We start from the raw sequence: 27,485 nt of genomic DNA on the forward strand, positions 1-27,485 counted from the left end.
TTAAACCCTCAGAACCTAGATTCAATAATCTATGCTACAGGAATGGTAATGATATCTACCTCTAGGTCGAAGATGGAAGTAAGTAAGCTCTGTGAGAGCGCCAGACACAAGACAGATGCCTGGTAAACAGAGCTCAGTGGGAGTTGAGACAAAGATAATGAAAGCATGATATCAACATGGGTAGTGTCTCATGTGTCTTTATATTTACAGTTCATAATGCAGTGGGTGCCACATAGTAGGTGGTTGAATAGAGGAAAGGAAGAAAGGCAGTTGGGGGCAAGGAGCCACAAGGGGACGGGAGGGAAAAGGAAGGGAGAGAAAAAGAGGGGAATGAAGGGGAAGGGAGGGAAGGAGCGATGCCATTCCATTAAATGGCACAGCAACTTCTATCTTTGGAAAAAACCAGTCAGTGGTAAGAAACCCCACAGAGTGGCACGAACAGAGTGGCACAGAGTGGGCAGAACAGCGAACTCCCCTGGCTCTCTTTTGCCTGCGTCCTAACAATCAGCTAAAAGTTATAGTTCTCAGATTGTTTTCACTGCAGCGACAGAACTTGAGAAAAATAGGTCAGAAGATGCCTAACTGTGTAGCCAGAGAGGCTGAAAGTCCCAAGCCCAGGACCGCTGGCAGGGACATGGGAGTGAAACGAGGCAGAAGGGCAGAGACAAATGCCTTTCTCAGCATCCACACACCCAGTGCCAGGATATGAAGGAACCTGCTGCAAATGAGGCTTCCATCTTCGTCTGCAGCCTGGGTGACTCATTAAGTCTGAAAAGTTTCTGTTTGTCTTGAGATCTTTGACGTGACCTCACTCTTGGAAAAAAATTCGATGGGACTTTAATCAATTGTTGATTTTCTGCTTTCCCTTAGGGATTGAACTGCTGTGGTTCTTCATTTCTCAATCTTTTTTAGTTGTATTTTCCAAGAAAAGCTCCTTCTACTGCAGTTGTAAAAGGCCAGCACCTTGGGAAGATCTGCTGAGGATGTGCATTAAACTGAAGGTCTCGCGGGGCATTGAGCTATTGTGTCTGGCTGCCCTGCTCCCTGTGCCTTACTGGACTCATCTCCAGCTTTTGTTCCCTTGAGATCTCTGCTATTTACTAGGAGCCATGACTTAAGATTTATCTTTTCACTTTTTGGTCTTTTTTTAAGGCATGGACGCATCGATGTAATTTCTGTCCAAAAAAGTCACTGTACTGGTTTATTACATCTTTTAAAAGATTTTATAGCATTATAAAGATACTACAAACTCATCAGAGAAGACTTGGAAAATAGAGAAAATACAAAGAAAAAAATTTCCCATAATCCCACAAATATCCACTGTTTAGACACACACACACACACATATACGTGTTGTCTTTCCAGTTATATAAAGCATGCGTGTCTACCTTAAAGTCGGTTCTTATTAACTAAATAAAGGGTGAGGCAAAAGTAGGTTTACAGTTGCTCGTATGGAAAATAGTACAATAATTAATAAATAATAATAAAGAATGAACTCTGTGTTTTGTATACTCACAACTGTAAACCTACTTTTACCCCACCTTGTATATGGCTTTCCATACATTAGCTAATTTGATCTTCACAACAATCCTATGATGTTACTACTATTATTTGCTCTTTTTAAAGGTAAGAAAACTGCTATCCAGAGAGGTGGTGTAGCTATCTCAAGAGCGCACACCTGTATGAGGCCGAGGAGATTTTGATGGCCAGCTGATATCTATCTACGTTCCCTCCACTCACTTTCTATACCACATACTGTGCAGGTAGAGTCTATGCTGTACACTGAGTTAGAAATGATACTCAAATGCCATGATTACTCCACAAAAAACCCAGCCTAGCCCTGGCTGGGTGACTTTGTTGGTTGGAGCATCATCCCATACACCAAAAGTCTGTGGGTTTGATACCCAGTCAAGGCACATACCTAGGTTGTGTGTTCGATTCCCAGTTGGGGAGTGTATGGGAGGCAACCAGTCAATGTTTCTCTCTCACATCAATTCTTTCTCTATTGTCTCTCTTCCTCTCTCTCTAAAATTAATAAACATATCCTCGGGTGAGGGTTAAAAAAACACCCTAAATGCTAAGTGATTTAAATAATTCAATAGCTGGTATTGTCAAGACATTTGGTTGTATAAAATAGGAACACATATATAAAAAATACGAGTTTGGATTCTACATGGCTTTATTTAAATAAATTCTGAACCATTGAAAACTCAGATAAGCCCTATTTTATAGAAATACTGCCTTGTTACCATTATAATTGTTATTAGTGACAGCATCCAGGTAATTTTTTAATTAAGAAGTCTTATAAGTTCAGTATTTTGGGGTTTGCTCAGGGCAGAGAAGCATGGAGCTAAAGATGAGAAAGAAAATTCAAGACCTGCTTTCCCTTCTACAAACCAGCGTGAGCTGGGTGCCAATGTGCCCTTGACTCACAAAGGGCCCAAATTTAAATCTCTTTTAAATCCTTGTTCCTCCTTCATCCTTCCCTCCCTAGCTCAAGAGTGGATCATCTGGAATATGACTTCTCATTCTTTTTTAAAAGAAAGACAAAAATGTAAACTGTGGGCTCCTCGCTGCTCATGTCAGAGCAGTACATGTGTGGTTTATATAAACCAACCATTTATCTATTAATGTTTGTAAAGAGCTTTGTAGATACAAGGCATTTGGGACGCACTCTCTAGAGAAATGTGGTGCTTTTGGAGAGAGGATCAGAGAAGGAAGAAATCGGTGGTAGGAGAAATGCCTTTGTACTCGACGGTAAGAGAATGTGGAAAGAAATCCCCAAGACAAGCATCGAGCTCATGTTGCTGTGTTGAAGGCCATGGCAGGAGGAGAGAAACATTTCCAAAGAGACTTGGCAGCCTTGCCTGCACTGTTTGTTTCTATACTTTTGTCTGTGTTACACGAAAGAGAAAATAAAGAGAACATACTTTGGACTGGACAACACGGCAGTGTGTTCCCCTTACTGGCTTCCAGATGATGCCCTGTGTGTCTCCCATGGGCAGCAGGGCTTTCCTGCTGATGGGTCACCCATTGGCCTGAGCAGTGAGGGGCTCTCAGGGCCCCCAGAAGCACATGTCCACCTGCCCATCTTGTTGTACGGAAGTGCAGGGCTGAGCACGGGATAGGCTCTTAAAGTCTGGCAAGTGTGGTTCTTGGCCAAGGGATGTAGAGCCAAAGAAGAAAATAAATCCTAACGATTCCCTAAGCAACTACTCCACTAGCCAGAGCAATCCACGAATGTCCGTGACCAGATTAGATGGGCTGCCCCTAGGCAAGTCTCTGTGGCCACCTCTCAGCACCAGCAACCTCAAAAAGCCCGCCTCGCCAAAAGCTCGGGACACCGGCCTGAGCTCCTGGTTATGTCTCCAATCTTCCTTGAAAGGAAGGAAGGAAGGGAAAGGGGGGAGGGAGGGGGGGAGGGATCCAGGGAAGGGAAGGGATTGTTCCTTTGCAATGAGAAAGACACGGTATTTCAGAAAACAACAGCTTTCCTTAATTGGTACTTACACTTTATTTGAGCTCTGTAGTCCTAAGTGTCTGTACTAACAGCAATTATTACTATGTGAGCTCAGCTAGGGGAAAGAATCTTGTCACCAGGAAGAGGAATTTCAAAGGGAGAGTTTGCTTTCGACGCAAACATTTGATACAGATATAAAGTTGCAGAAACACAGCCCTGGATATGAAAGGACAGAGGCTGAGCTGCGAGTGGCCGCCACTACCCACTGTGGTCAGCGCTTGACCAGCGCTCTCAGTGGGACTTTCTGCACATCCAGCGCTTGAGCCAAAGTGAACCACGGACTGGTCCCCCTCCAGCCTTTGCTCCTGCTGCGCCCCCACTTAGAGCTGCCCATCCTCATCCCTTCCTGTTTCAGTCATCCTCTTCCTTCACGGCGCCCTCTCGGACCATCAGCCTTTCCTCTGATTTCTGTGGTACTTGAACTTCATTGTGGCCACACGTGTCCTTGACCTATCTTCTTCCATGGAATGTAGGCTGCTTGAGCGCGGGCGCCATTTCTCTCCTCGTCCTTGAGCCCCTGCGGGCCAGCGGAGTGCCCTGAGCAAAGATGCTCATTCAGCAGATTCATGTTGAACTGGAAGCAAGGATTTTGTTTAAAATAAACGAGGCAGAACTGAACTGTGAAAGCGCCCAGGTCTCCTCAGTCTTCCAGTTTACTCTGTCACCTGCGGGAGCTGTGTCGATAGAAGAAACCTCGGACACTGGGAACAATTGTTATGTGTTTGTGTGAGCCAAACTGACGACCGTTGTGAGGCGGCGAAGTCTCGAGGGATTGAGCACCTGCTCCAGAGGACGGCGGTTTTGCGGGGGGACGTGAAACTCACTGGTAGTAAATAAAGAGGGTGGGAGAAAGCAAAGCCGGAAAATCTCTGGGATTGGACAAAAAGTAAAATGAAGAGAGACACACCCCTTTTACATTGGTGGGTACAGGGTAGCTAATGATTAACATTTGTCGCACAGAGCGTGGCACGCGGGAGAGCAAGATAACAGGTTCTGTGGCGTCATGCCCTGGTGGGAGGGGTCTGACGTTTCAAAGGTATTTTGTCTTAGATGCATAAAGACAACAGACAAGCTCCTTTCAGGTAAAAATTTACCTTTTTCTAGGACACTACAGGCGTAGGAGATTATTATAAGCCACGACTCGCTTTTAGTTAGGGATTTTTATGTTCAGACATATGTGGCTACTTTCGGTCTCTGAGTGTGTAAGGCCGCCATGCAGACCACCATTTTAGGGTGCGGCCTCTTTTCATCCACAGTGCCAGGTTCCAGAGTCCATCCAAAACTTGTCTGCAGTGATGGCAGTGCAGGTGTCCAGCTTGAGTCTATCCCACCTCTTCACTGCCACCACCCCGGTCCAGGTCAAGGTCGCTCCTCACCTAGAGGGCTGCAGTTGCCTCTCTAACGCTCTCCTCCCTTCCTCCCATGCTGACATGCAGCTGCTGGAGTAAACTTTTGAAATCGCTTACCAGACCATGTCTTTCCCTTCCTAGCTCTTACCACGCTTTTAAGTTATTCCGTTTGTTCATTTACTTCATTTTGTCATCTCTTTCACATGCCTGTAAGATCTGTGGAGCAACAATCACCTTTGTCTGGGTCATTGTCTCCCGCTTCTAACATGGTGCTTGGAACAGAGCCAGTGTGCACAAGCATTTGTTGAATGAGTAGATAAAAAGTGCAGCGTCATTATCATTCTCCTTCACATTGTGAGCCTCTCTCCACCTCCCACTTTCCTCATACCCAGCTTCTGGCTGCTGCTCTTTAACTGGAACTCCCAGGAGCCATAAGTGTGCCATGGCTGGGGACCGAAGCCTTGCAGTGGAACCTCAGTCCTTAGCTCGGTTGTGGAATCAGAGAGCATATCCCCACCCTGGGGGACAGCCAACAATGATGGTGCAACCTTATTCTGGTTACTTCAATGCATCCCTAATAACTTTCCTTGTACAACCAACCATGAGACAGCGTTCCAAAGACCCCAGAGAAGTAAGCTTCCCAGCTCTGCCAGATAGGACAGCAGACACTCTGCTGAAAACAACATGGTCAAGTTTCATGAGAATTGCTATTCATTCTTCCCCTTGTGTTTCTGGGAGAACTTAAAGACTTGTTGTTGGCAGGTAATTTTGTTTCCTTAGCCTGGAGAAATAGAGCATAAAGAAAGATAGCCACACTGAATAATAGAAGGAATATTTGCATATGTGACCAGGAATGATGCACATTTTGCCACTGACTTCATTTTTTACTGTTTTTTGAAGCAGGGTCAAGTAACTAGCCGCGTACCATACAAGTTCGGGGCATTCATTGTTCCCAATGCCTCTTCCTTCACTATTTATTGGTGGAGGCCCAAGTAGCTCATCCCGAGGAAACAAGGTGTAGCAACAGCATTTTATCATGGTTTTTGTGGCTTCTGAAGACACAATTCCAAACCACAGGAGTATCTGATACTTCTGGGAGCAAGTGGGAGGGTAAGGAATGTCTAGGGTCTTAGAACTAAGTTCGGGTGGCACCACGAACTGTTTTTCCAATCTGACAGGATTTGTGAGGTGACTTGTGCGGTTCTTCAGGCTGCTCACACAGCAGCCGTGTTTTTATTCTACCCCCTTCCCTCCTGGCCTTTTGTCTTTGTACATCCTCATGCCATCTCTGGTTGCAATTCTGGGCATTGTTTCCTCAAACTGGCCATGCATCCGAGTCACTGAGGAAAATTTTTAAAATTTTGATTTTCAGAGCTTGCTCCAGAGTACAGAATCAGAATTTCCTAAGCCAGGGGCCCAAGAATCTGCATTTGCACAAAGCTCACTAGACAGTTCTCACCAGTATACAGGTTTGAGAATCACTGGTACGGAAAGAATTCTGTCTGCACCAAAGCTCAACCACCTAAGAAACTTAGACAAATCAACTTCCACACTATTGGAAGAGCAGAGAAAATGACACCTACATCACAGAGCTGTTGCAGCATTAGAGGAAATTTTGCATGTGGTTGATCCCTATGTGTGTTTAATAGATGCAGTTAATATTCTGCTGGTGACCGAGAGACTTCCCAGAGTCTTTTTCTGAAACAGTGTTTAGCTTCGTCTTCTGTGTTTAATTCCTTATGAACCTTTATTCCTCCCTTTGTCAGTCACCGAGGATAAGGCCATATGTAGATGAATCATAAGACCATTATGCCATGTGTTCCAAGAGCCTTCCAAGTTCATTGCTGCAAAAAAAAGTGCTCAACATTTAATGCATATTGTTTCTCGATATCTCTTTCCAAATTGCCAGTGCAGTTTTCATTTCTGAGAAATTACATAGACATGTCTGGATCCAACTCTTTTATCTTTACATTTCCAACTGCTCTGTTTTCCTTCTTTCTTCCCATCAAATTCTCATATTTTGACAGTTTTAAGACCAGCTCTTCCTTGATCTTTTCCTTCCTATAATATATTGAATTAAAATGAGCCCATTCTCTTTGGTGTGTCTTCTGTCCAAACATAAAATACTCTGAAGTTCAGATTCTCTTTCTGCGAGTGGGTTAACATCACAAAAAGTTTGTGGTTTCATCCATCATAAACAAAAGTGTTTTAAATGAACTCTGTTTCTTTTCTCCCAGGCATCACAGAAAGGCTGGAACAATGTGAAATAATTTTTTATCAAAAAGTTATTTATTAAAAATGGTAGTGATAAAAATACATAAATTGGTTCGGTAGGAACAATTTGTAAAATGCTTTCAGTTAAAAGGAAATGCTCTTGTAGTCATCCGCAGTGAATCAGGAGGAAAACACTCTGGCCTCTTGAAAAAGCTGTTTACACTTTTCAGTGTTGACAAAATGTATCCAAAAAACACTCTTCTCTTATGATGTGAGGCAGGAGACAAAGGCATGTGAGAGGATCTGATCCTGCTTCATGGAGGAATGTTACGGTTTTGCTTGTTGTGTGCCCAGTTAATCTGAACATATTAACAGACACAGTGTTAGCTGTTGGCAGTGTTTTGTATTGAAGACATCCATTTTTAAAAATAGAAGAAATACTACATTCACATTTTCAACCCTCTTTATTGAAAAAATGTTGCAATGTGGTTTGAGTTGTGAATCTATTGAAGACATGTTTGGTGAATCAACAGTCAAGGCGTATGTGAAAAGTGACTTGGAGATTTCTCCTAGGCTCTTGGTGGGGTGGTAGGGCGCAGAACAGACTGCTGGGCATCTCTTCATTCTCCTTCTGGCTCTCCCTTCGACCCCTTTCACTTTCTAAGTTCGTCTGCTGTCACAATAAAAATAGCGTCCTCTCTCCTATGCCAACTTCTCTCAGAGCTTTCTGGTACGGTATGATAAACTAACTACACATGATCTGATTTTTAAAAAAATAACTGGTGCCATCTAAATATGATGCATTATCTGCCATCAGACACTTTAACTAGCATCCAGTCTGGAAGCTCCCGAAAGCTGGGAGTACATATAAGCTGAGTCCAATCCAAAAAGCAACGATGACAAAAAAGAGCCAAAGTACAGAGAAAGAGAAAAAAGATAAAACCTCCGTATTTACCTTTTAATTTATGCCATTGTACATCTAGGCGGAAAAATGGTTCCCGTGTCAATACTGATGATGAAGTTTGAGTTTGATGTGCATCTTTGCGGAATTACTCACTTTCTTATTTTATCAAACAGGAAATTTGTGGGGAAAAAAGTTGCTTTTAAAATTCCGCAGCCTGTCTCTTGGCCACACTGTTTGCTGCAGAGCTATTACAAGACAGTGAGTTGATGGCTACACTGAGCTCAGAACAAGTGGGCTCCCCGTTGACCTTTGCCAGAGCCTTCAACTTACCCATGCTTTGCTACTTCTAAATGGAAAACATTGATTTCCTGATTATATACTTCTAACAAAGTGGAGGAGGAAAATATGATGTGGACTACCTGCGCTTCTAAGAATAATAGCTCATGAATGCTGACTTAAATATCACGTCTGTTAATAAAGGTAGTTGGCCACAGATGTGCCAAGTTGCAGAGGCCAGTCCTCAAAGAGGTCAGCATGCTACCGGAGACTCGCCCTGTCTCAGGCTTCAGACTAAGGCAGCCTAGAAGATGAATTCTTCAGAAGAAAGCACACATTCTGAAGAAAATAACCCCAGTCCCGTTTATTACTTGGGTGGTGTGGCCCAGCAGCCTTACCCAAGTTCCTGGTACCAGAAATCTGCATATTATCCAGTCTCTGTTCCAGGGCAGGATTCAGAAATGGCAATCTGTAGTTTCGACATTCAGTGGTGCCGATGAGTATCCGGGTTTCCTTGTACCCTAAACCCCTTTGCCCACTACCCTTAACTGAAGACCTAAATTCCCTGTGTGTTCTAATCCAGCACAATTCCAGCGCTACAGTGGCTATGAGGAAAACGTGAGAACCAAAGGCAATCACACTGAACTTCAGCAAGGGCCGCACAATGGGATTTCACCGAGTACCTGAGAAAGCAGGCGTGTGCTTGATAACCCTCAAGAGGGTGAAGACCCCTCCCCAGATAAAATGTATGAAGAAGAGTGGGTGGATGGGACAGCTACCCCCCAGTGAGGGAGGAGGGATCCCTCTGCTGCCTGGTTGGCCCAGTCAAAAAAGTCCATGAAACCGTCCAGCATAATATGAAATGGTGGCACGATGAAAGCTGGAGAGGTCCCCTGAGCAAATGCCCTTGGTAAATGCGGAGCTGTCACAAAAGGATTGAGAAAAAAAGCCCAGTAATAGAAAATTAGACCAGGCCAGGAGCGTATCCTTACATTGAAAGGCAGTGTATTTGAACAAAAATGATTCCTTGAACACTGTGCTTCCCAATGATTCAGATGACTGTGAGTTGGAAGACAAGGCACGTGAGGTAGAATGGCTCTTTGAAGAAGTTAATGGTCCAAGTTCTAAATAAAGGTTTTCTTGTGAGGCACACATGGCAACTGGGTTGCCAGAGAGCTCTCTCTATCCCCACGTCGTCTGGCCCAGCAGCAATAAGGTCTGCTGCATATGAGAACACCCCTTTGATTAGCATGTTGATGAGAAAGCAGAACTTTGAAATCATTGACAGCAAGTTTTGAACAGAACACATGACCACCCAGGAGGGACTGGAGTCCATGACATCGTCTGAGGGATCATTGGAATGAAATGAAACAAATTGCTGAGTTCTAGCTACGAAGAAGAGCTAAACGTTGCGTCATCATGATGGGCTAGAACCTGTGATGGGCTAGAACAGGTGATGTCGTGATTTGAACTAATAAAGCTGTTATACTAACAAAGAAGTTAAGCTTTTGGAATCAATTACAAGTTGTAAAAGTAAATAAATTTTTTAATATATTTATTGATTATGCTATTACAGTTGTCCCATTTCCGCCCCTTCACTCAACTCCATCCTGCCCACCCCCTCCCTCCCACATTCCCCCCCTATAGTTCATGTCCATGGGTCATACTTACAAGTTCTTTGGCTTCTACATTTCTTACACTCTTCTTACCCTCCCCCTGTCTGTTTTCCACTATCATCTGTGCTACTTATTCTCTGTACCTTTCCCCCCCTCTCCCCCTCCCACTCCCCCATTGATAACCCTCCATGTGATCTCCATCTCTATGGTTCTGTTCCTGTTCTAGTTGTTTGCCTAGTTTCCTCTTGTTTTTGTTTTAGGTGTGGTCGTTAATAACTGTGAGTTTGCTGTCATTTTTACTGTTCCTATTTTTGATCTTCTTTTTCTTAGATAAGTCCCTTTAACATTTCACATAATAAGGGCTTGGTGATGATGAACTCCTTTAACTTGACCTTATCTGAGAAGCACTTTATCTTCCCTTCCATTCTAAATGATAGCTTTGCTGGATAAAGTAATCTTGGATGTAGGTCCTTGCCTTTCATGACTTGGAATACTTCTTGCCAGCCCCTTCTTGCCTGTAAGGTCTCTTTGGAGAAATCAGCTGACAGTCTTATGGGAACCCCTTTGTAGGTAACTGTGTCCTTTTCTCTTGCTGCTTCTAAGATTCTCTTCTTCTCTTTCATCTTGGCTAATGTAATGATGATGTGCCTTGGTGTGTTCCTCCTTGGGTCCAGCTTCTTTGGGACTCTCTGAGCTTCCTGGACTTCCTGGAAGTGTATTTCCTTTGCCAGATTTGGGAAGTTCTCCTTCATTATTTGTTCAAATAAGTTTTCATCTTCTTGCTCTTCCTCTTCTCCTTCTGGCACCCCTATAATTCGGATGTTGGAATGTTTCAAGATGTCCTGGAGGTTCCTAAGCCTCTCCTCATTTTTTCCGAATTCTTGTTTCTTCATTCTTTCCTGGTTGGATGTCTCTTTCTTCCTTCTGGTCCACACCATTGATTTGAGTCCCAGTTTCCTTCACATCACTATTGGTTCCCTGTACATTTTCCTTTGTTTCTCTTAGCATAGGCTTCATTTTTTCGTCTGGTTTTCGAACAGATTCAACCAATTCTGTGAGCGTCTTAATAACCAGTGTTTTGAACTGTGCATCTGATAGGTTGGCTATCTCTTCCTCGCTTAGTTGTATTTTTTCTGGAGCTTTGAAGTGTTCTGTCATTTGGGCCGGGAGCGGGCGCCATTGCTCCCTCTCGGCCCCTCCCCCACGTACAGTGTCACAGTGCAGCGACCAGCGTTACCCCACCCCAGTGAACACTTAAGCCTCCGCCCCTTTAAGGAACAGCCGCACCAAGACAAAAAAAAAAAAAAGTAAATAAATTGAATAGCAAAAAATAGTGAGAGTTAACATTTAAGATCTTATCTCATGTTAAGACTGACAAATACTTTAAATATGAACGCGGCCAACTGGCACACATTTCTACTCCCGTCATCCCCTGTGTGCCCCCTTGTATTGCGGGCCTGGAAAGCTAAAATCGAGTTAGCTGACTCCCTGGCAATGAGAATTCTGGAAGCAAAATAGAACGCCAAATAGATGCACTCCCACAGGTTTCAAAGGTGGAAAAGAAAAGAGAAAAACTTTTTCTGCTACTGTTTCCCCTGTGCGAGACAGTAGCTGCAGGCACTCAGCGTATCTGTGTCAAGATGATGGTTTGGGGAGTGTGGCTTTGAGAGTGTCCTGCATCAGTCACAGCAGCATGGTGGTGGCAGTGGCATCTACTTCCTGATCCCTGGATCCCAGCTCTGATGGTGACCTTGAACTGGTAAAGTCCCGCCATGGGTCCCCAACTCCTGTTTCTCCACATCTTCGAGTAATTTAGTAAGCACTCAATTCTTTGTATTATATCACTTTCATCTAAAAATATCCAGAGTAAAGAATTTTTTCTTGCACTGTAGTCTGGCTAATTCTAAATTTGGCATCCATATCAGGGTTTAATACAAGTGCTGTATTGTAGGGAATTTATTCTCACACTGATTTGAAGTAGATTTTACCTTTTCTATTTGCCAAATAAAAGAACAAAATTCCGTGAGGTGAAACAACTTGCTCCAGGTCACACGGCTTATTAAGTAGCAGAACTCAAGGTCAAATGCAGATCTAATTACAAAGTTTTTGTGCCTAACTGGTCTCTGCTGAACTGAGATTGTAAGGGATCAAATACATAATAATTGTGCATAAATTGCTGAAGGTTCCTTTATTTATTTTGCTATAAACTACATGAAGGAAGCCCATTATCTTGTGCACCTTTGTATAAGACCCCTATAGCATGGCTCAGAATTTGGCACCTAAGCCCTGAATCGATGTTTCTGTCATTCTCTTTCTTCCTCCCTTCCCCTCTCTCTGAAGTTGAAAATTAAAATAAAAAAAGTTTTAACACCTAATAGTTCCATGATGAGTTATTGCTGAAATAACAAGTGAATAGTACTGTGATGGTCCTAGCAAAGGAAGTGGCACCAAAAGACAGAAGCTCATCTGATGGTCTGTGTGGGGGTAAGTCACTATAGCTGCCAAGTTGGTTTTATCAAGATGTTTCTCACTCTTCAAGCCTTTAATTACCTCTGCAATTACAGATATTTTTTACAAAGTGATCACAAATATTTTTCTGTTTCCTTTGCATATGTTTTTGGTTTCTGTTGAGAGGAGTAGCTTAATGACAAATTCTACTGCCACATTAAATTCATCAAAGAACAGGACATTCAGGCTGTGAGGATGGCCTTTTAGGTCTATCTCATCCCTTCCTATTGCAGCTCTTTTCTGAAAGTCTTTCTTTACAAATTTTAAGGTAATGCTTCCAAACCCAAATTCAAGGACACATTTCTACTAGAATCGTGTGAACACCTCGCCTTTGCTTACAGACTTTGGGAGCCATGGTGTAACATCCACAATTCTCTCGCTAGTTTTTGCAGCATCTCCCATGTGCCCATTTTCCCAGGTTTTCCATTAGAGTAGCCCTGTCTACAGGGCTCGTGGCCACCAAATCTGATATATTCCACACGTGTGTGTTTTAAGAGGAAATTTGACCCATGTGTTTCTGATTCACCTTCAGAGAAGTCACCAAGCGGAGAGCAGAGAAAGTTACCATTGTTACAGAGTCTTGGAGGAGTCTTTTTTCCCTCTAGAGACAGGAGTGAGGTGTGTGAAGAGCAAGCACCCGGACATTGCTGTGCTGAGGCCACTGGTAAAACCGAGTCCCCAGGAGGCTACAGGAAATGTTACTTTTTCAAGACATTAGTCTCTTCATGTAGCTCTGCCTGTCAGTGGATGTCATGAATAACGTCCTGGGTGTTGCTTTGGAAAGTGGAAGTGCCCCCCTCTGCTGACTCTGTCTTGGGGCTCTCCTCTTGTGCTCTAAACAAGCTCCCCATTGACTGGTCAGCATTTCCCGAGGTCTCTCTGTTCTAATTCCCAAGGCTGTTGCCATAGCCCATGATATAGTTGAAGGCTGGCATGTGCCCTGTGAGCCACCCACATGCCTAATGGGTATTCTCCTGGTCAGGAGGAACACTGGCAAACAAAAGCCCATGGCCTAAGCCACTCTGTCCTTGGGGTGAGGAGAACCCCTGCATTGGTCTGGTCTATTCCTCTAATAAATAGGTCCTGCAGAGCCCTCCTTGGAGTACATCAAATTGAAGCATTTGACCGGACACTTTCTGAACGGCCAACATTTGGGCAGTTACTCGGGGAAAAAGGGAAGAAGAGAGTTCTGTTGGCTAGTTTTAAAAGGACCTGGGAATCATATACACAACTTCAAGTCAGTCTGTGAGCCCCACCAGCAGAAGGAGTAATACCACCCTTCCTTCTCTGCGTGCAGTCTAAGATGCTCAATCTTTCCTCGTTTCTGTAAAAAGTCCCCTAATGCTCATTCATTCAGCAAGTAGTGATTGCCTTTGTTAGGCCCAGGCCAAGTGCCAGGGTAAAAAGAGAAATGAGACACAGCCCGTGGCCTCAAAGAATCATAAGCCAGTGGAGCCAGGCAGGCACATACTAAGCAAATACTAGTAAGTATCAGGTAGCAGTGTGGTACAGGGTTGAGTATCAACGGTGGAGATCAAGAGACTTAAGTTCAACTTCTAACCCTGCCTCTTTCTAAGTGTGGAGTCTTCATTAAGTCATACAACCTCTCAGCCTCAGTGGCCTCATCTAGTAGGGAGGGAGGATTAAACAAACCCCGTATATAGAACTGTTTCGCATATATAATAACTTATTATTATATCTGTTGCAGGGACTGTACAGAAGTGAATGTGAGTCCCAACAGGAACACAGGGGAGGTGATAAAAGAATCAAGGATACCGAGTTTGGGGGAAATAGGGACCTCTGATGGCCTGACTGTATTGCTGGGTAAGAATTGCTGGGAAGAATATCTACCCAGTATGTTGCAGTTCCTTTTCTCCTGAACTGACCTCCAGTACTCAGACATAATGAGATGGACACTGCACACACACTGGGACCAGCTCGCTTTACAAAAAGCTCTCAGGGCTCACAGGACCTAGAATTTCTATGTGTCCCAAAATCTCAGCATTTCTAGTTTCCTTGCCCCCTCCTCCTATTCTTTCTTGTCCAGATTCTGAACTTGAACAGCCTTTGGTCTGGTCTTCACACTGTTACCAGTGCTCTTTCTAAAATTTGAACTTGATAATGCCACTTCCCCATGTGAAATCCTCTTGAGACTTCTGATCTTTCAGGATAAAATCCACACACTTCAGCATGGTCCATGTGGCTCTGGCTCTTCTCGCCATAGTCCCCGCCTCCTTCACCAGACTCACCTCTTAGCTTCCAGTACATGTTGCCCTTAAAACTATGTCACCATAGTGGACACCCCCATGTGCTGTTGTCTCTCTCTCCTCCATAGCTTTGTACATGCATTTCTTTGCTTGAAATATTCTGCCTTCCACTCTCCTTTCTGATTTTGAAAAACTCTTTATGATTCATCTTGGGTGTGACCTTCTGGCTTCCTTTCCCAACCCACCCACTCTGGGTCAGCACCCCCCTCTTCCGAGTCCTTGTCACACCTGCACAGGTTTTGCCATGACTCCTTTCTCCCTATCAGCCTCTGCATTGTAGTTTTCTTGGACTTATAAGTCATTTGTCTCCCCACTTGGCTCACTCAAGCAATGTTTCTGAATGAATCACAGAACCTTAGACAGGATCTCAGCTATCCTACTTGTAGGTACATGAGTGTCCTCTGCAGAGACTTAACTGGCTGTCCAGTGAAAAGGCTACTTCAAATGTCATCCTCTTCTGTGTTTAGGGGTAAGTGGGAGACCATTGGGAGCAGAGACAAAAAGTGAGTACCATTCTTGGGAGAAGAGCTGCTGGTTCTTCTTGGTGATCAAAGTCTACCATGGGAAGGTCCCAGTCAGACCCTGACAAAAGGGCCTAACTAGAGCTGGTCTGTTTCTGAGTGGTCCTTGGAGAGAGGGGGAGGGGGAGGGAAGGAGGCACGTCTTGGAGCTGCTCCACATGGTCCTGTAGAAGACTTTAGCTTCTTAGCCCAATTCTGGAGCTCATGTCAACTGTCCTGGGGCCTGAGCCTGGCATCTTGCTAGATAAGTGTGTGGGCTTTAGGCAAGAAAAAGCTTCACCAAGGAGACTGTGTGGTAGCCAGAAATGCCCATGCCTCAGGGATCCTAGCCCACACCCACTTCAGACTGATGAAGTCCTCTGTTTGGAAGGGCCCTAAGTAAGGAGATTCTGGACCACCTGCCAGGTGTGTGCTTGAATGACAATTGAAGACGTAAAAGTTTATGGAGTGTTCATGTTGACTGCACCATGATGAGGAACCCAGGAACCCACCAGGAGTTCCTTGCAGTTCGATGCCCTGATGGGGTCTTTCTCCCCTTAAATAGATGTTCACCAACTCCCAGCACTGTCGCTAGAAAAGGGCTGCAGATGAGGTTTGGCTGAACAGGATGCGGCTCTAGGAGTCAGAGAAAGGGCAGTATCATTTCACTTTGTTTTGCTTTAACTTTGCAGTCATGAGAAAACTAGAGTCCAGATGGAAATGGGGGCCTTCACAGATGTGGGATTACCAGGCTCTGAACCGGAGCTGCTACCCCACCCTGCCCAATCCGACCCCACTCACGTCCCAGGCCTCCATCATCTTTACTTCCCATTCCATTCGACTCCACAATGCCACCGCGGACGTGTGCATGTCGGCTCGTCTACATGTGGGTGTGGGCCTCCTGCAGGCGTGCTAAGGAAGTGACACCTTAATAGTCACCCTGTGATTCTATGGAAGATATGGAGAATTTCAAACAGAAGGAATTTAATATAAAAAGTCGGTAACACACGTGACTGAAGAGCCAGGAGGCTATAGGGGTTAGTGAGCAAAATAACCCAGAGATTAACAATATGGCCAAAGCCGTGGCTTCCTTAGGCTACAGGGACCAGGGGAGGAGCCAGTCTCACCTGACAGAGACTGGAGCCTCAGAGATGTAGCTACTGGGAGAGACAGAGAATTACCTCGCTTTCTCCCATCCTCTCACCTTCTCCTTTGCCCTCAGGGACCTCACGTTAAACCTGGCCGGTTGTCAGCTGACAAGGGAGCCTGCGAAAACCAACCTACCATTCAGAGAACAACAGGGGAGGACAAGAACGCAAACATGTAAAATCTCAAAACATCTTGCTTTAGCCGTTTTCCTTCCTCTGTCTAATCTTAGAGAAAGAGGTGTCTTTGGTTTTCCTGAGGGCTAGGACTGGTATGAAATGTAACTGAAATACCTACAAAACCAAGAATGCATAGGGCAGACCCTCCCAGCCCCTGAAATCATGCTATGCAAGGTGGAGACAATGCACGCAGAAGCTGTCTTGGAAAAATGCCTCCTGCTGTGAAAAAGGTGCCAATAACTTTCTTGATTTTTATAAGTCACAGTAACAAACTTGTATGTTAACTGTATATGGTCAAGCTTTTTTTATTGGACAAGCCACTGACATAAATGTGCACTTATTAAAATTCAAATCAAGAATGATGTTTCTGCCTGAGTGTTTCCTCACTGCCATCTCCCTTTTATAGATGAGGAAATTGAGGCCAATGATATCAAAACCTGAAATTGTCGTCTGCTTTGGAGTGAGGAGTTGTAAAGGGCACAGAAATAACCTCACCAGAGAACTGATTCCTGCCAGCCTCCCCCAGGGCTGCGTCTCTGACTTGGGAGGACTCGGCTGGAAGGAAGTTGCACACCTCTTCAGAAACAGGCAGGACAATGCTCCAGCACCAGCCATTCTAAACGTGAAAAGCAGAGTGGAGCCCTGGCCAGGTAGATCAGCTGGTGGGGGCATCATCCCGATACGCCAGGGTTGTGGGTTTTAGTGATCCCCAGTGAGGGCACGTACCAGACTCAACCAGTGAATGCATAAATAAGCGGAAAAAAAAATCGATGTTTCCCTCTCTCTCTCTCTTTCTCCTCTCTCTTTTAAAAAAAATCAATAATTTTTTAAATGTTTTTAAAAAGCAGAATGTAGCTGACTGGCCTACTTGGAGCTCACAGAGAGGATGGAAGCAAGGGAGGGAGGTGGGTTTGGCTGGGGTTGGGGGCAGTAGTGGGGGGAAAATGCAGACAACAATAAAGTAATTTAAAAAAAAAGAAATGGAGATTGTATGATCTGCAGCCTGAGGGTCTCATAGATGTCAGACTGGCTCCCAGCCCTGTGCCTGGCACATAACAAACAGCTATTACTTACTTAACAAATAAAATGACTCAAAGTCAGAAAACCTCAGTCACTAGGTACTGACTGTGCCACCTTCAACTTTCCATGGAAGCTCTCTGAGTCTCAGTCCCACCATCTGTACAATGGGAATAACTATACAGTCCTGTTTACTCCACAGTATTATTGTTAAGGTCAGATAAGCTCATATGTGTGAGTTTGTTTTACCAAGCAAAGACATTGTTTTAGAATGCTCTAAATATTAAAAAAAAAAAAAGCTTCCTACGCCAATGCTTGCATACACATTTATTAAGATGCAGCCCAGTGAGATGTGTCAACTCCTCCTCTCTAATACAATCCTCTTCGTTGGTATGTAACGACGCCCAAGGGCTGGGTGATTGACATCATCAAAAATAAATGCCACTTTTTTACAGACTTTGTCCAAGCAATGCAGCCCAAAGCTTCATTCCAAACTGCAAGAAATCTGAGGACATTTCATTCACAATCTTGCTTTTCACCATTATTGACACACATGCTTTAATTTTAATGCTCATTTCAGGTCCTCATTTTTAAAAAAGCTTCTATTCTACTTTAGCAGAAAGCAGAGTTATTGGCGTGAAGGGCAATGCACAATCAAAGTACAGCTGCTCTCATCCACACTCGTCTAAATTAGAAACATGTTGCCATTCAGGGGCTCCAATAGCACATGCACAGAAGCAACGCCGAGGACAAACAGCTGTGTGGGTGTCCACCCAGCATTTTCACTTTACTCTGGGTCCTTATCCTCTTCTGAAAAATGGGGGACTGACTTCTTTGCGACAACGTTGTCCAATCTCTGTCCTTGCAGATATGGGTTGGCACTCTGAAACAACATACATGGTTTGATGTTATACCTGAATGCCTGAGACAGACATCTCACAAAACAGGTGAGTGCGAACCACTTCTGGCCTACTGGATTAACTATAAGGTAACAACAGTGACCACCACCTAGCAAATGGTTACTCCAGTGACTAACCAATCCCTCTGTGGGAGGAGAAACGTCGTCTGACAGATGTGTCTAATTGTGTCTTTCGCACAGCTGTAAAGTTCTTATTGGGCGCAACATTCCCCCTTCCTTTTTCTGGCACAGAAATTTGGAATGGACCAGCTAATACACTCTTGCTATTAACTAAATACACAAGCCCCAAATGAAAGAGAATTATTATTCTATGACCTTATTTAGGTGGGAGAGAGAATCTGAAATACATTAAATTATTTTACAAGAAGTTTCTAAAGATGACAGAGCAGGCCCAGTTAAAATTAGTATTTGCAGGCTGGCCACAGATCATCCTATTATGTGGATTCTACAAGTCAGTATTTTCCTACAGAGGATTCATCCGGGGCTCTAGCAGCCCTTTCCACCTTCCCTGAGTCAAACCGAAAAGCTGAAGAAAAAGGAGGAGGTTATATGGAAGGCTCCATTATGCTTGACTGAAGATTCCAGTGTGAAATCTCCTTTATCTGTTGGTATTCTGAATGAGTCACGGTTTTTCCACTCCTTCTCTAATACATACCTATTCTTTGAGGTTTGGGTTTGAACTAGTAATTGCCTTAAGCAAGCAGAAAAAAATTTAAAGTTGTGAAATATTAGCTTATTGAAGTCACCTTCCAATAACTGGACAAAAATATAAGAAAAAAGCTGTAGTTGCAAATGATTGGCAATCCTGTCAGATATGAAGTCCCCAGGAATGCATGGACACAGTTCACAGGTGCATCTCTCTGCCCCATGGGTCACAGTCTGTCGTGACTCTTATGAAGGGTGAGTAGGCATTCTCCAAAGAGAAACAACGGAACCTGAGTTTAGTGTTTGTAAATGTCTTTCCACATTTCGATGGGTAGTGAATCGTGAAAGTCCCAACTCACTCTGCAAAGTGCATCACGAACCAGCTAAGAATTACAAAATATGCAATATCCTCATAGATCTGAGAAATGACATGTCACAAAAGACAATACTTTGCTGGGAAGGCATCTTTAAAATATTTAAAATAACTCACATAGCCCTGGCTGGTGTAGCTCAGTGGATTGAGTGCGGGTTGCGAACCAAAGGATCGCTGGTTTGATTCCCACTCAGGGCACATGTCTGGGTTGTGGGCCAGGTCCCCAGTGGGGGCCACATGAGAAGCAACCACACATTGATGTTTCTCTTCCTCTCTATCTCCCTCCCTTCCCTTCTCTCTAAAAATAAATAAATAAAATCTTTTTAAAAAACATTAAAAAAAATTCACATACTTTCTATACCAGGAAGATTGTCAACTAGACTGGCTGGGCCAAACCTAGGGAACTATATTAGAATCTTTGGGTAAGTGGAGTAAGTGTGAACTAAAAAAGTATATTAAATATCATAAATATTTTGAGTGACTTCTAGTAAAAACATTTATTCTGAGCATCCTAATACATTAAAAAAGGATATTAGATGTTTGTGATGATCAGCAATGGAATAAAGGTTGATAAGTTCTTTAAATAAGATAATAGTAGATCTCAAATATTAACAATATACATCTTAAGAGTTAAAAAGTTTGCAAAGTCATTTACAGGTGAATTAACCTTTTACTCATGAAGTGCGGAGGAATTTAATTGAAACTGAGCAAGTATAGCAAGTTACATACAACCACCAGGGGCTTGCTTGTAACTCTGGGGAGAATCCTCTCAGATTCTTTTATAGGAGACAGACTTTCTATCCAGACCCAGTACATGACCAAGACTGGAGGGGAGGGGAAGTAAATGAATGAGGAAGTAAAAAGAACAATCAGTTGGACATTTTTGATGAATGTTTCATTATTAATATTGAATCTTAAGAGTAATAATAATGATGACACTTGGTTTTCAGTAGCCTCTGAAGAACTTCAGGTGCTTCCACATGTATCTTCTCCTTTGGGTGAGAGACTGGCTAGGTCACCAAGTGAATATTATTCCCATTTCACAGTTGGAAAAACCATTGGGATCGAATCCTACTTTCTATGTCTTCTGGAAACCTACAGCAAATGCTGAGCTTCACTGGAGAAAGCCTTACTTAGCTCCAAAAGGAAGCCTATTATTTATACTGATTCATGCACTTGAGGTGGTAAAATCTTTGATCAAGAATGGGAACACCATCCATGGCCTGGTGTCTGGGGAGGCAAGTTCTGTTTCCCCAGCAGTCCCAGGAGGCCCATGGTTTACAGCATGAGCACAGGTCTTTGCAGATGCCCGAGAATAGAAAGAACTTGATACTTATGTGTCAAATCGACCCTTATTTTCACAAATTCTAAGCCTCTCCTATGAGGAGGAAGTTAAGACCAAAGTAAAAACCTTTATAACATGTGCCCTAGCCAGAATTCTGATTTTCTGGTCTCATCACTGAGCCCAAATCATGACCCACAGTCACTACTTAAGTCAGGGCAAGAAGGGATGGTGAGCCAGGAAGTAGGGACAATTAAAGCTTCAGGCTAAGTTACTCATTTTGGGCCCATTACCAGTCTTATTTGGAAATGTCCTTGCTGTGCCATGGAGAGATATTCAAGCCATTTCACCGGTAAATTATGTGTATTCTGAGCTCCTAGAACAGAATTTCTTGATGTTATCTTAAGACCACACAACACCTTTGGGACGCTTCCGGCCACCATCTGCCACTGGAAACTGTAATCACCCAAGAAAAACCCCTAATAACCCTGGTAAGTCTCCCAAGAAGGTCTGTTTCCAGACATCAGAACCGTGTCTCACAGACGGAATGGGCCATGGGATTTCTGCATTCTTGTCAGGCAGCATAGAGACTTGGGACTCTCTGCTGCAGGGGCCTGAGATTTAGTATTGAGTTTGAAAATGCCATACCTCCTAAAGCACCCTTTGGCTGGACTCGGCAAAACTCTCAGCACGGCCACAAGGACCAGAGTCCCAAATTTTGCCAGGATCCTGGCACTTGCTATTCTAAATAATCAGCCAGTGGCCTTCGGTATATGGTTAGCTTTGTGTATTTTAACAAAAATGGTTACTTTCTGGCTGGACTTTGCTATGCAATAGCAGGATTTTAACTTTTTCTCCCACTGACCAGAAACTGATGGCAGGTGGCAGGGCTATTCTGAGCAGGAAGGTGCCAGAGGACCAACAGAGCGGACAACGATCACTGATCAAGTCCAGGTGCCATCAAATGCACAAGAAACCCAAAGCAAGTTCAGCTATCAGCTTTGCATGAGGCAATACCGTAGTGGCTACACGTGAAGCAGCCAGGCCAAAGCCCCACCCTGGGCAGCCCTGGGATGGTTAGTAAATTCAGAGGTCAGCAAACCAATATAACAATCTAGTCAATTTTTACATCAATCTGGCCAGGCCAAGAAAAATGGCATGTAGGAAGAATGAGGTTTGCTCATCTCCTCTCTTGTCCCCACATTCCTTCAGAATCGTGGCCTGGAGCATCACTACCTTGCTCCTATCTTGCACACTTATGTAATTGATGCAGATGTGTGAGCAGCTTCCCCAGTGACCTACAGACCCTCTGCGGGAAGACATACCTCATGGACTCCCTGCATTTCCCACACCGGTACAGGGATGCAATACACATGTCCTGTGTGTACAGTGGAGGTGGCGGAATCACCACAAAGCTTGGAGTTGCACTAAGGGTCATGTGTGGAAGCTAGAGAAAGCCATCCCAGAAACCCAGGGCAGGCTCTCTAGGCATGCCCGGTCACGTGGGACCACTGCTCGGCCCTCCCAGGACGCCCCGTGAAAGGAAGCTGCTACACTCCAACAACCGAAGGTTACAGCTTGTCAACTGCCCGGCCCAGGAAGCTCTAGGCGTCCCCCAAACAACCCAGCAGGTTGCACGTTACCCTCCGCTTTCGTCTCTGTCCTCCCTTCATCTTCTCGTAGAGGAGTTTCTTGTTCTAGAGTGGGGAGAAAAGAAAACAAATGCAGAAATATGGATCAAATTTAGTGAACATCTATTTTAAAAGCAACCCTTGGTGTGTCCCCTGGATATTTGCATACACATATTTTGGAAACAAAACTAGATGAAAGGAATGTCATGTCAGAAAGACAGACCACAAGGGAGAAGCAGTGGTTGTACAGCTCTGAATAAAGTCCCCTGCAATGCCCTGAGGCCCATCAGTGTCACAGACAATCACATAAACAGGGAAACACGACATTCTGAAACCCAAGAGGCGTTGGAAACCCATCTCCTCCCTTTGAATAGCCGCTGTCTAAAACAAACAATTTTATCTCACTTTACTTTCGTGTCTGACTCCCTTGTTATGAGCTGTACACATAAACTGTTCTCTAGAGTAGTGTCTGACTATTAATAACAATCTTCTAGGTAAATAAATGAAACACTGACTTTTGCAGCCTTTCCTCCTGTGGCTGAAGTCAGTGTGCCCAGTCAAGACAATCGGAAAACCATTTGGTCTATAACATTTTTAATAGACTGAACCTTTTAAAAATTGCCAAAAATAAAAAAATTAAAAAAAAAACCTTTTGGCAGAAGGAAAGTTATGTTGGGGGAAGAAAACGGGATCTGTTACCACAGTTTGTATAAGTATTTCCACATATTGCTGTATTTCAAACACGTAGGGGACTTAAATGAGCTCTGGAATATCAGACACATGCTCAGCAGATTTCCCTCCTATTGGGATTGCAAAAGACAGACGCGTAACCTGCAGGCACAAGGAGAGAAGAGGGACTGGGGGGCTATCCTTGTGTTGTTTTTTTAATTTGAATTTTAATGAGAAGGGAAATAATGTATAAAAAAGGTGATACATCATACTCCAAATAAAATACCCTGACATTGATTTAAAAAAATAAAAGAGAGTTTTGGTAAGGAACAAATTTATGCAGTACTTGTATCCTCTGAACTGTCTGGGTAGAAAGAATTTTTATGGTAGATTTGGAAATGAAAATGACAAATGCCAAGAATGAGCTTCATAATATTCATGTTCATTGGGCTCCACCTCACCCGCAATTTACATTGTATCTCTTGCCCAACCTCAACTATTCAGAGAGCCATCCAGGGAGGGAAGGAGCTTCCTCTGCCAAAAGGCCACACTGGCCACGGCCTGTGTCTTATGGTCACTTGGGGAGCTGATCAATTTCATATCAGGTGAAGTTTTGCCATTTGTGACAATGTGCATGGACCTTGAGGGTATTATGCTAAATGAAATAAGTCAAAGATAGACTAATAGCATATGATTTCAGGAATATGAAAAACAACAACAACAACAAGACAAAAACAAACTCATAGACACAGACAACAGATGGGGGTAACCTGGGGGGAAGGGGAATGGAGGGAGGGCACTTGGGTAAAGGGCGTCAGGAGGCTAATTGTAAGGTGATGAATGGAAACTAGACTTCTGATGGTGAACGCTCTATAATGTATACAATATCAAACTATAATGTTATACACCTGACACTTATATGTTATAAACCAATGTCACCTCAATTTAAAAATGTATATGTGCATATACACATGTACATATATATATGCATATTTATATATGGAGAAAAGGTGGACACGCAGATCATTCACTGGAGGAATGAGGATATCTCAGTGAGGCTCACTCCTGTCGTCTATAGCTGCCTTTCTGGGGTGCAGCAATTCCCGATGCACCAAGAATGGCCTGGAAGTTTGCACCAGAGCTGGGAAGGCATCTGGGGAAATGGAGGTAAGGACAGAAGCTTTTTCACTCTCGCCTCCATGTTCGGCTGCCTGAGCAGGAGGAAGTGAGGGCACAGGGACCTGAGAACTGGCACCACCACGTGGGACATCCAACCAACGGCGGCAGAGCCCCACAATGCCACCAGCAGGGTAGAGGCCACATCACTTTAGTTACCCTCCTTTAGAAGGTCGTGGGCCAGATTATGCCCTAAAGAGCCTTCATTCAAAAGGATGTGCAAAAGGTCTGGCAAGTCTTCCTCTCAAGGATGGTCCCTGTGTTTCCCAAAGGGCCAGGGTTTGGATAGCAGGCTGATGCTGTCCCACCCCTGCGTTTTCACGGGGTGGCTGGGGCATTGCAGTTAGCCCTGCTTTGTATGGATTTGCAGGCAGTGACTGGCAGGTATAGGGTGGGTAAAGGAAGTTTGAGAAGGAACCAGCCTCTTCTCCTGACACCCATTCTTTGTCGATGGGGTGGGGAGGGGTGAGTGGTGAGCCTGGTTCCCACGTGAGTAGCAGGTTTGAGTTCACAAAGAGGGCTTTCCATTGTGCCATCAAGATTTTGGACAAGTGCCCAGATGTTGGTTTCAAATTCCACTCCTAAATGGAACCAGGGAGGCTTCTTGCAGAAATGTCTGCTTCCAGGGCTAGGGCGGGGAAAGTGCAAGGATGGATGAATTTGGAACACCTAATTGGGGCAGAAAGTTAGGAAGTGCTCAAAAAATGTTAAAAAGAAAGAGAAGCCAGCTTGCAGAGACTACCACTGGAGAAATTTAGGACAGTTTGAACACCAAAACAAATGATAACAGGCATCAACAAATCCATACTGATATTAAATAGATCAATACAATTTTAGGTAAATACATACACACATGAATAAAGAATTAAATAAAGCAGGGGATCTTTATTTATTTATTTACTACTTTATTTATTTATCTTCTCTTCCTTAGAGTAGAATGCCAACCAATAAATGCACAAAAAATAATAGAGTGAGAAAATCACCTTTAAAACTACCTTAGTTATAATTGATTCTGGTGAGAATCATCAATGGATACTAAAATTGTTAGTTAAAAGTTTAATGGGAACAAAATATCTATACAAAGTAGCTCCCCACAGATGAATTATTAATTTCAAAAGGAAAAATGTTAATATTGCACTGGAGAAAACTGGCAGATACAACTTAACCAGGTTGCCACCGATCTGGGCACAAACCGGCATCACGTGCCTCCTGATGTAAAACACTAGGAAGGGCGTAGTACAAAGGCCAGCATAACTCCAGCTGGATCACACGGAAAACTGAGACAAATGCCACCGAAGAGCACTGGACTCTTTAGACACGTCAAGGTCATGAAAGGCAAAGAAAAGCAGACAAGGTCCCTGTCTCTCATTTCTCCCCGGCTCAGGCTCTGGCCATGATCTGCTGCTTCTGTTAAAGGAAGGGCCTCTACCTGCCCAAGCTGCTGTTGAAAAGATGCGATAAGCACTTGGCGAGGAGAAGTATTTGCTGTCCATACAACTTTTTCCTAGGTAACACTTGGCAATTTAACGTCTGAAGGAGCGTGACCCCTATAGTAGCCAGCCTTTGGTCATAGCCACTCAATGCTGTGGGTACATACATTGTGTGAAAAGCAACCAGTCCTAGCTAGGACTTGATGGGATCCCAGTACAGGGCACAATCTGAGTAAAGAGCCATGGACACGGTAAGGAATTTATCCAATTTTCAAAGAACTCCTGGAGTCAGTTTGGTTCAAATCCCAGCTCTGACAATCATCAGCTCTGTGGTATTGCACAGCCTACTCCAACTCCCTAAACCTGTATTTTCTCATCTGTAAAATGAGAGTAATAGGAATGGGCAGATTGAATGAGATAATTCATGTAAAGTATTTAACATAGTGTCTGGCACTTAGTATGTGCTCAATAAATATAACTATCTATTAGTGTATTACAAAAGACAATTACTATTCATGTTTGTATTCTAATCACCTAACACAGGCCCCGAGGGCATATGATGTGCACTTAATAAATATGGCTAGATGCATTAACAAAGACAACAATGCAGGAAACAAGACACTGATATTTATATGGGAATCACTGCTAAAAACCAAGCTCAGCTACAGGAAAACATTATCAGCAAATAAGGAATCAGGGTCTTATATGCAGTTTCATGTGGAGGATAATTATTTTGTTAACTCAGAGGGTGGTTGAGCTTAAGACAAGCTTGAGGCCATCACTCTCTATATACGCTGAGGAAGCCTGTAGACCCCAGCTTAGAAAAGAAGGCATACTCAATTCACACTTCCATGTGAAAGACATGGTTTCACACAAACCATGCTTTACTGCTAAGGGGGTAATGAGAAAATAAATGACAGAATCTTCTGTTTAAACAAACACATAGTCATAGATGATAAAAGGTGTGTAAACTTTGGTCCTTGGTCACAGATTTGTAATAGTACTTCCCTTTCACTTAGTCCTAACTTGCATGGTTGAGCTCTGATATAGAAAAAGAGTAGGAATGACTAGGAAAACAAACTGGTATTTAGAAATCGATGCAAAGGAGATGAAGGGTGGTGTTGGCCTCTTACTGGAGTGTCGAGAGTGAGTGGAACTTGGTGAGAGAAACTGTGATGGTTTTTAAGAAGGGGCAAGGAAAGTTGGCAAGAGAGAAGTTTCCCTTTCTCCCGCTTCCCCAGGGGGGATCTCTGCCCTCGGCCAGACTGTCCGCAGTCTCCCTCTAGCTTTCTTTTGCTCATTTCCATCCTGCCAGTTGCACAGGGTACCTTCCCACCTCCTACCTCGACACTGCCCTTTTCAGCAAGTTTGACTTCCTCACTGACTATGGTACACCAGCCGTGTGAGTCCTCAGTCATGGTTCATGGTTCTTCCTCTACCTTATCTTCCATCTGTCCTAGTAACTGCCCCTGGTGCTCATGGGATAGCCAGAACATGATGCTGAACAGTGCTGGGTTGGGTTCATTTTATTTTCATTTAGTTCTTCTCAACCAGAAGCCTGGAAGCTCTGTGAAGACCAGCACCATGTCTTGATGACTACTGCACATTGAGAACCAAGCACAGTGCCTGGAACAAAGCAGGCTTAAAGCTTCCATTTGGTCTTTGTTGAACCTGCCCCTTGCTTCTGTTTGGCAATATTTTTCTCCATCTCTCATGGATCCTCTGTGATCCTCTGTGATCTCCTACTCTCTCTTTCCTTCTCTTGGCTCCCTTCTTTCCTTCCCACCTCCCTCTCTTCTTTCCCCCTTTCTTCTTAAGATTCCTCCAGAGGGAAAGTTCATACCATCCACTTCATATAAACCTG

The 27,485-nt window shown here is 43.8% G+C and overlaps 1 protein-coding gene across 1 annotated transcript in view; it reads right to left on the reverse strand.

Moving 5' to 3' along the window:
• Window positions 1-17,803: 17,803 nt before the first annotated feature.
• Window positions 17,804-27,485, reverse strand: part of SCG5 (secretogranin V) — a 57,569-nt gene continuing 47,887 nt past the window's right edge. The window contains exons 5-6 of the mRNA XM_024567804.4: window positions 22,359-22,412; window positions 17,804-18,379 (exon numbers count right to left, since the gene is read on the reverse strand). Of these exons, the coding sequence (XP_024423572.1) occupies window positions 18,284-18,379; window positions 22,359-22,412 (150 nt within the window). The 3' untranslated portion in view covers window positions 17,804-18,283. The remainder of the gene's footprint in view (window positions 18,380-22,358; window positions 22,413-27,485) is intronic.

This window comes from Desmodus rotundus, chromosome 7 (assembly GCF_022682495.2).
Source record: "Desmodus rotundus isolate HL8 chromosome 7, HLdesRot8A.1, whole genome shotgun sequence".
In the NCBI taxonomy this organism is placed as follows: Eukaryota; Metazoa; Chordata; class Mammalia; order Chiroptera; family Phyllostomidae; genus Desmodus; species Desmodus rotundus.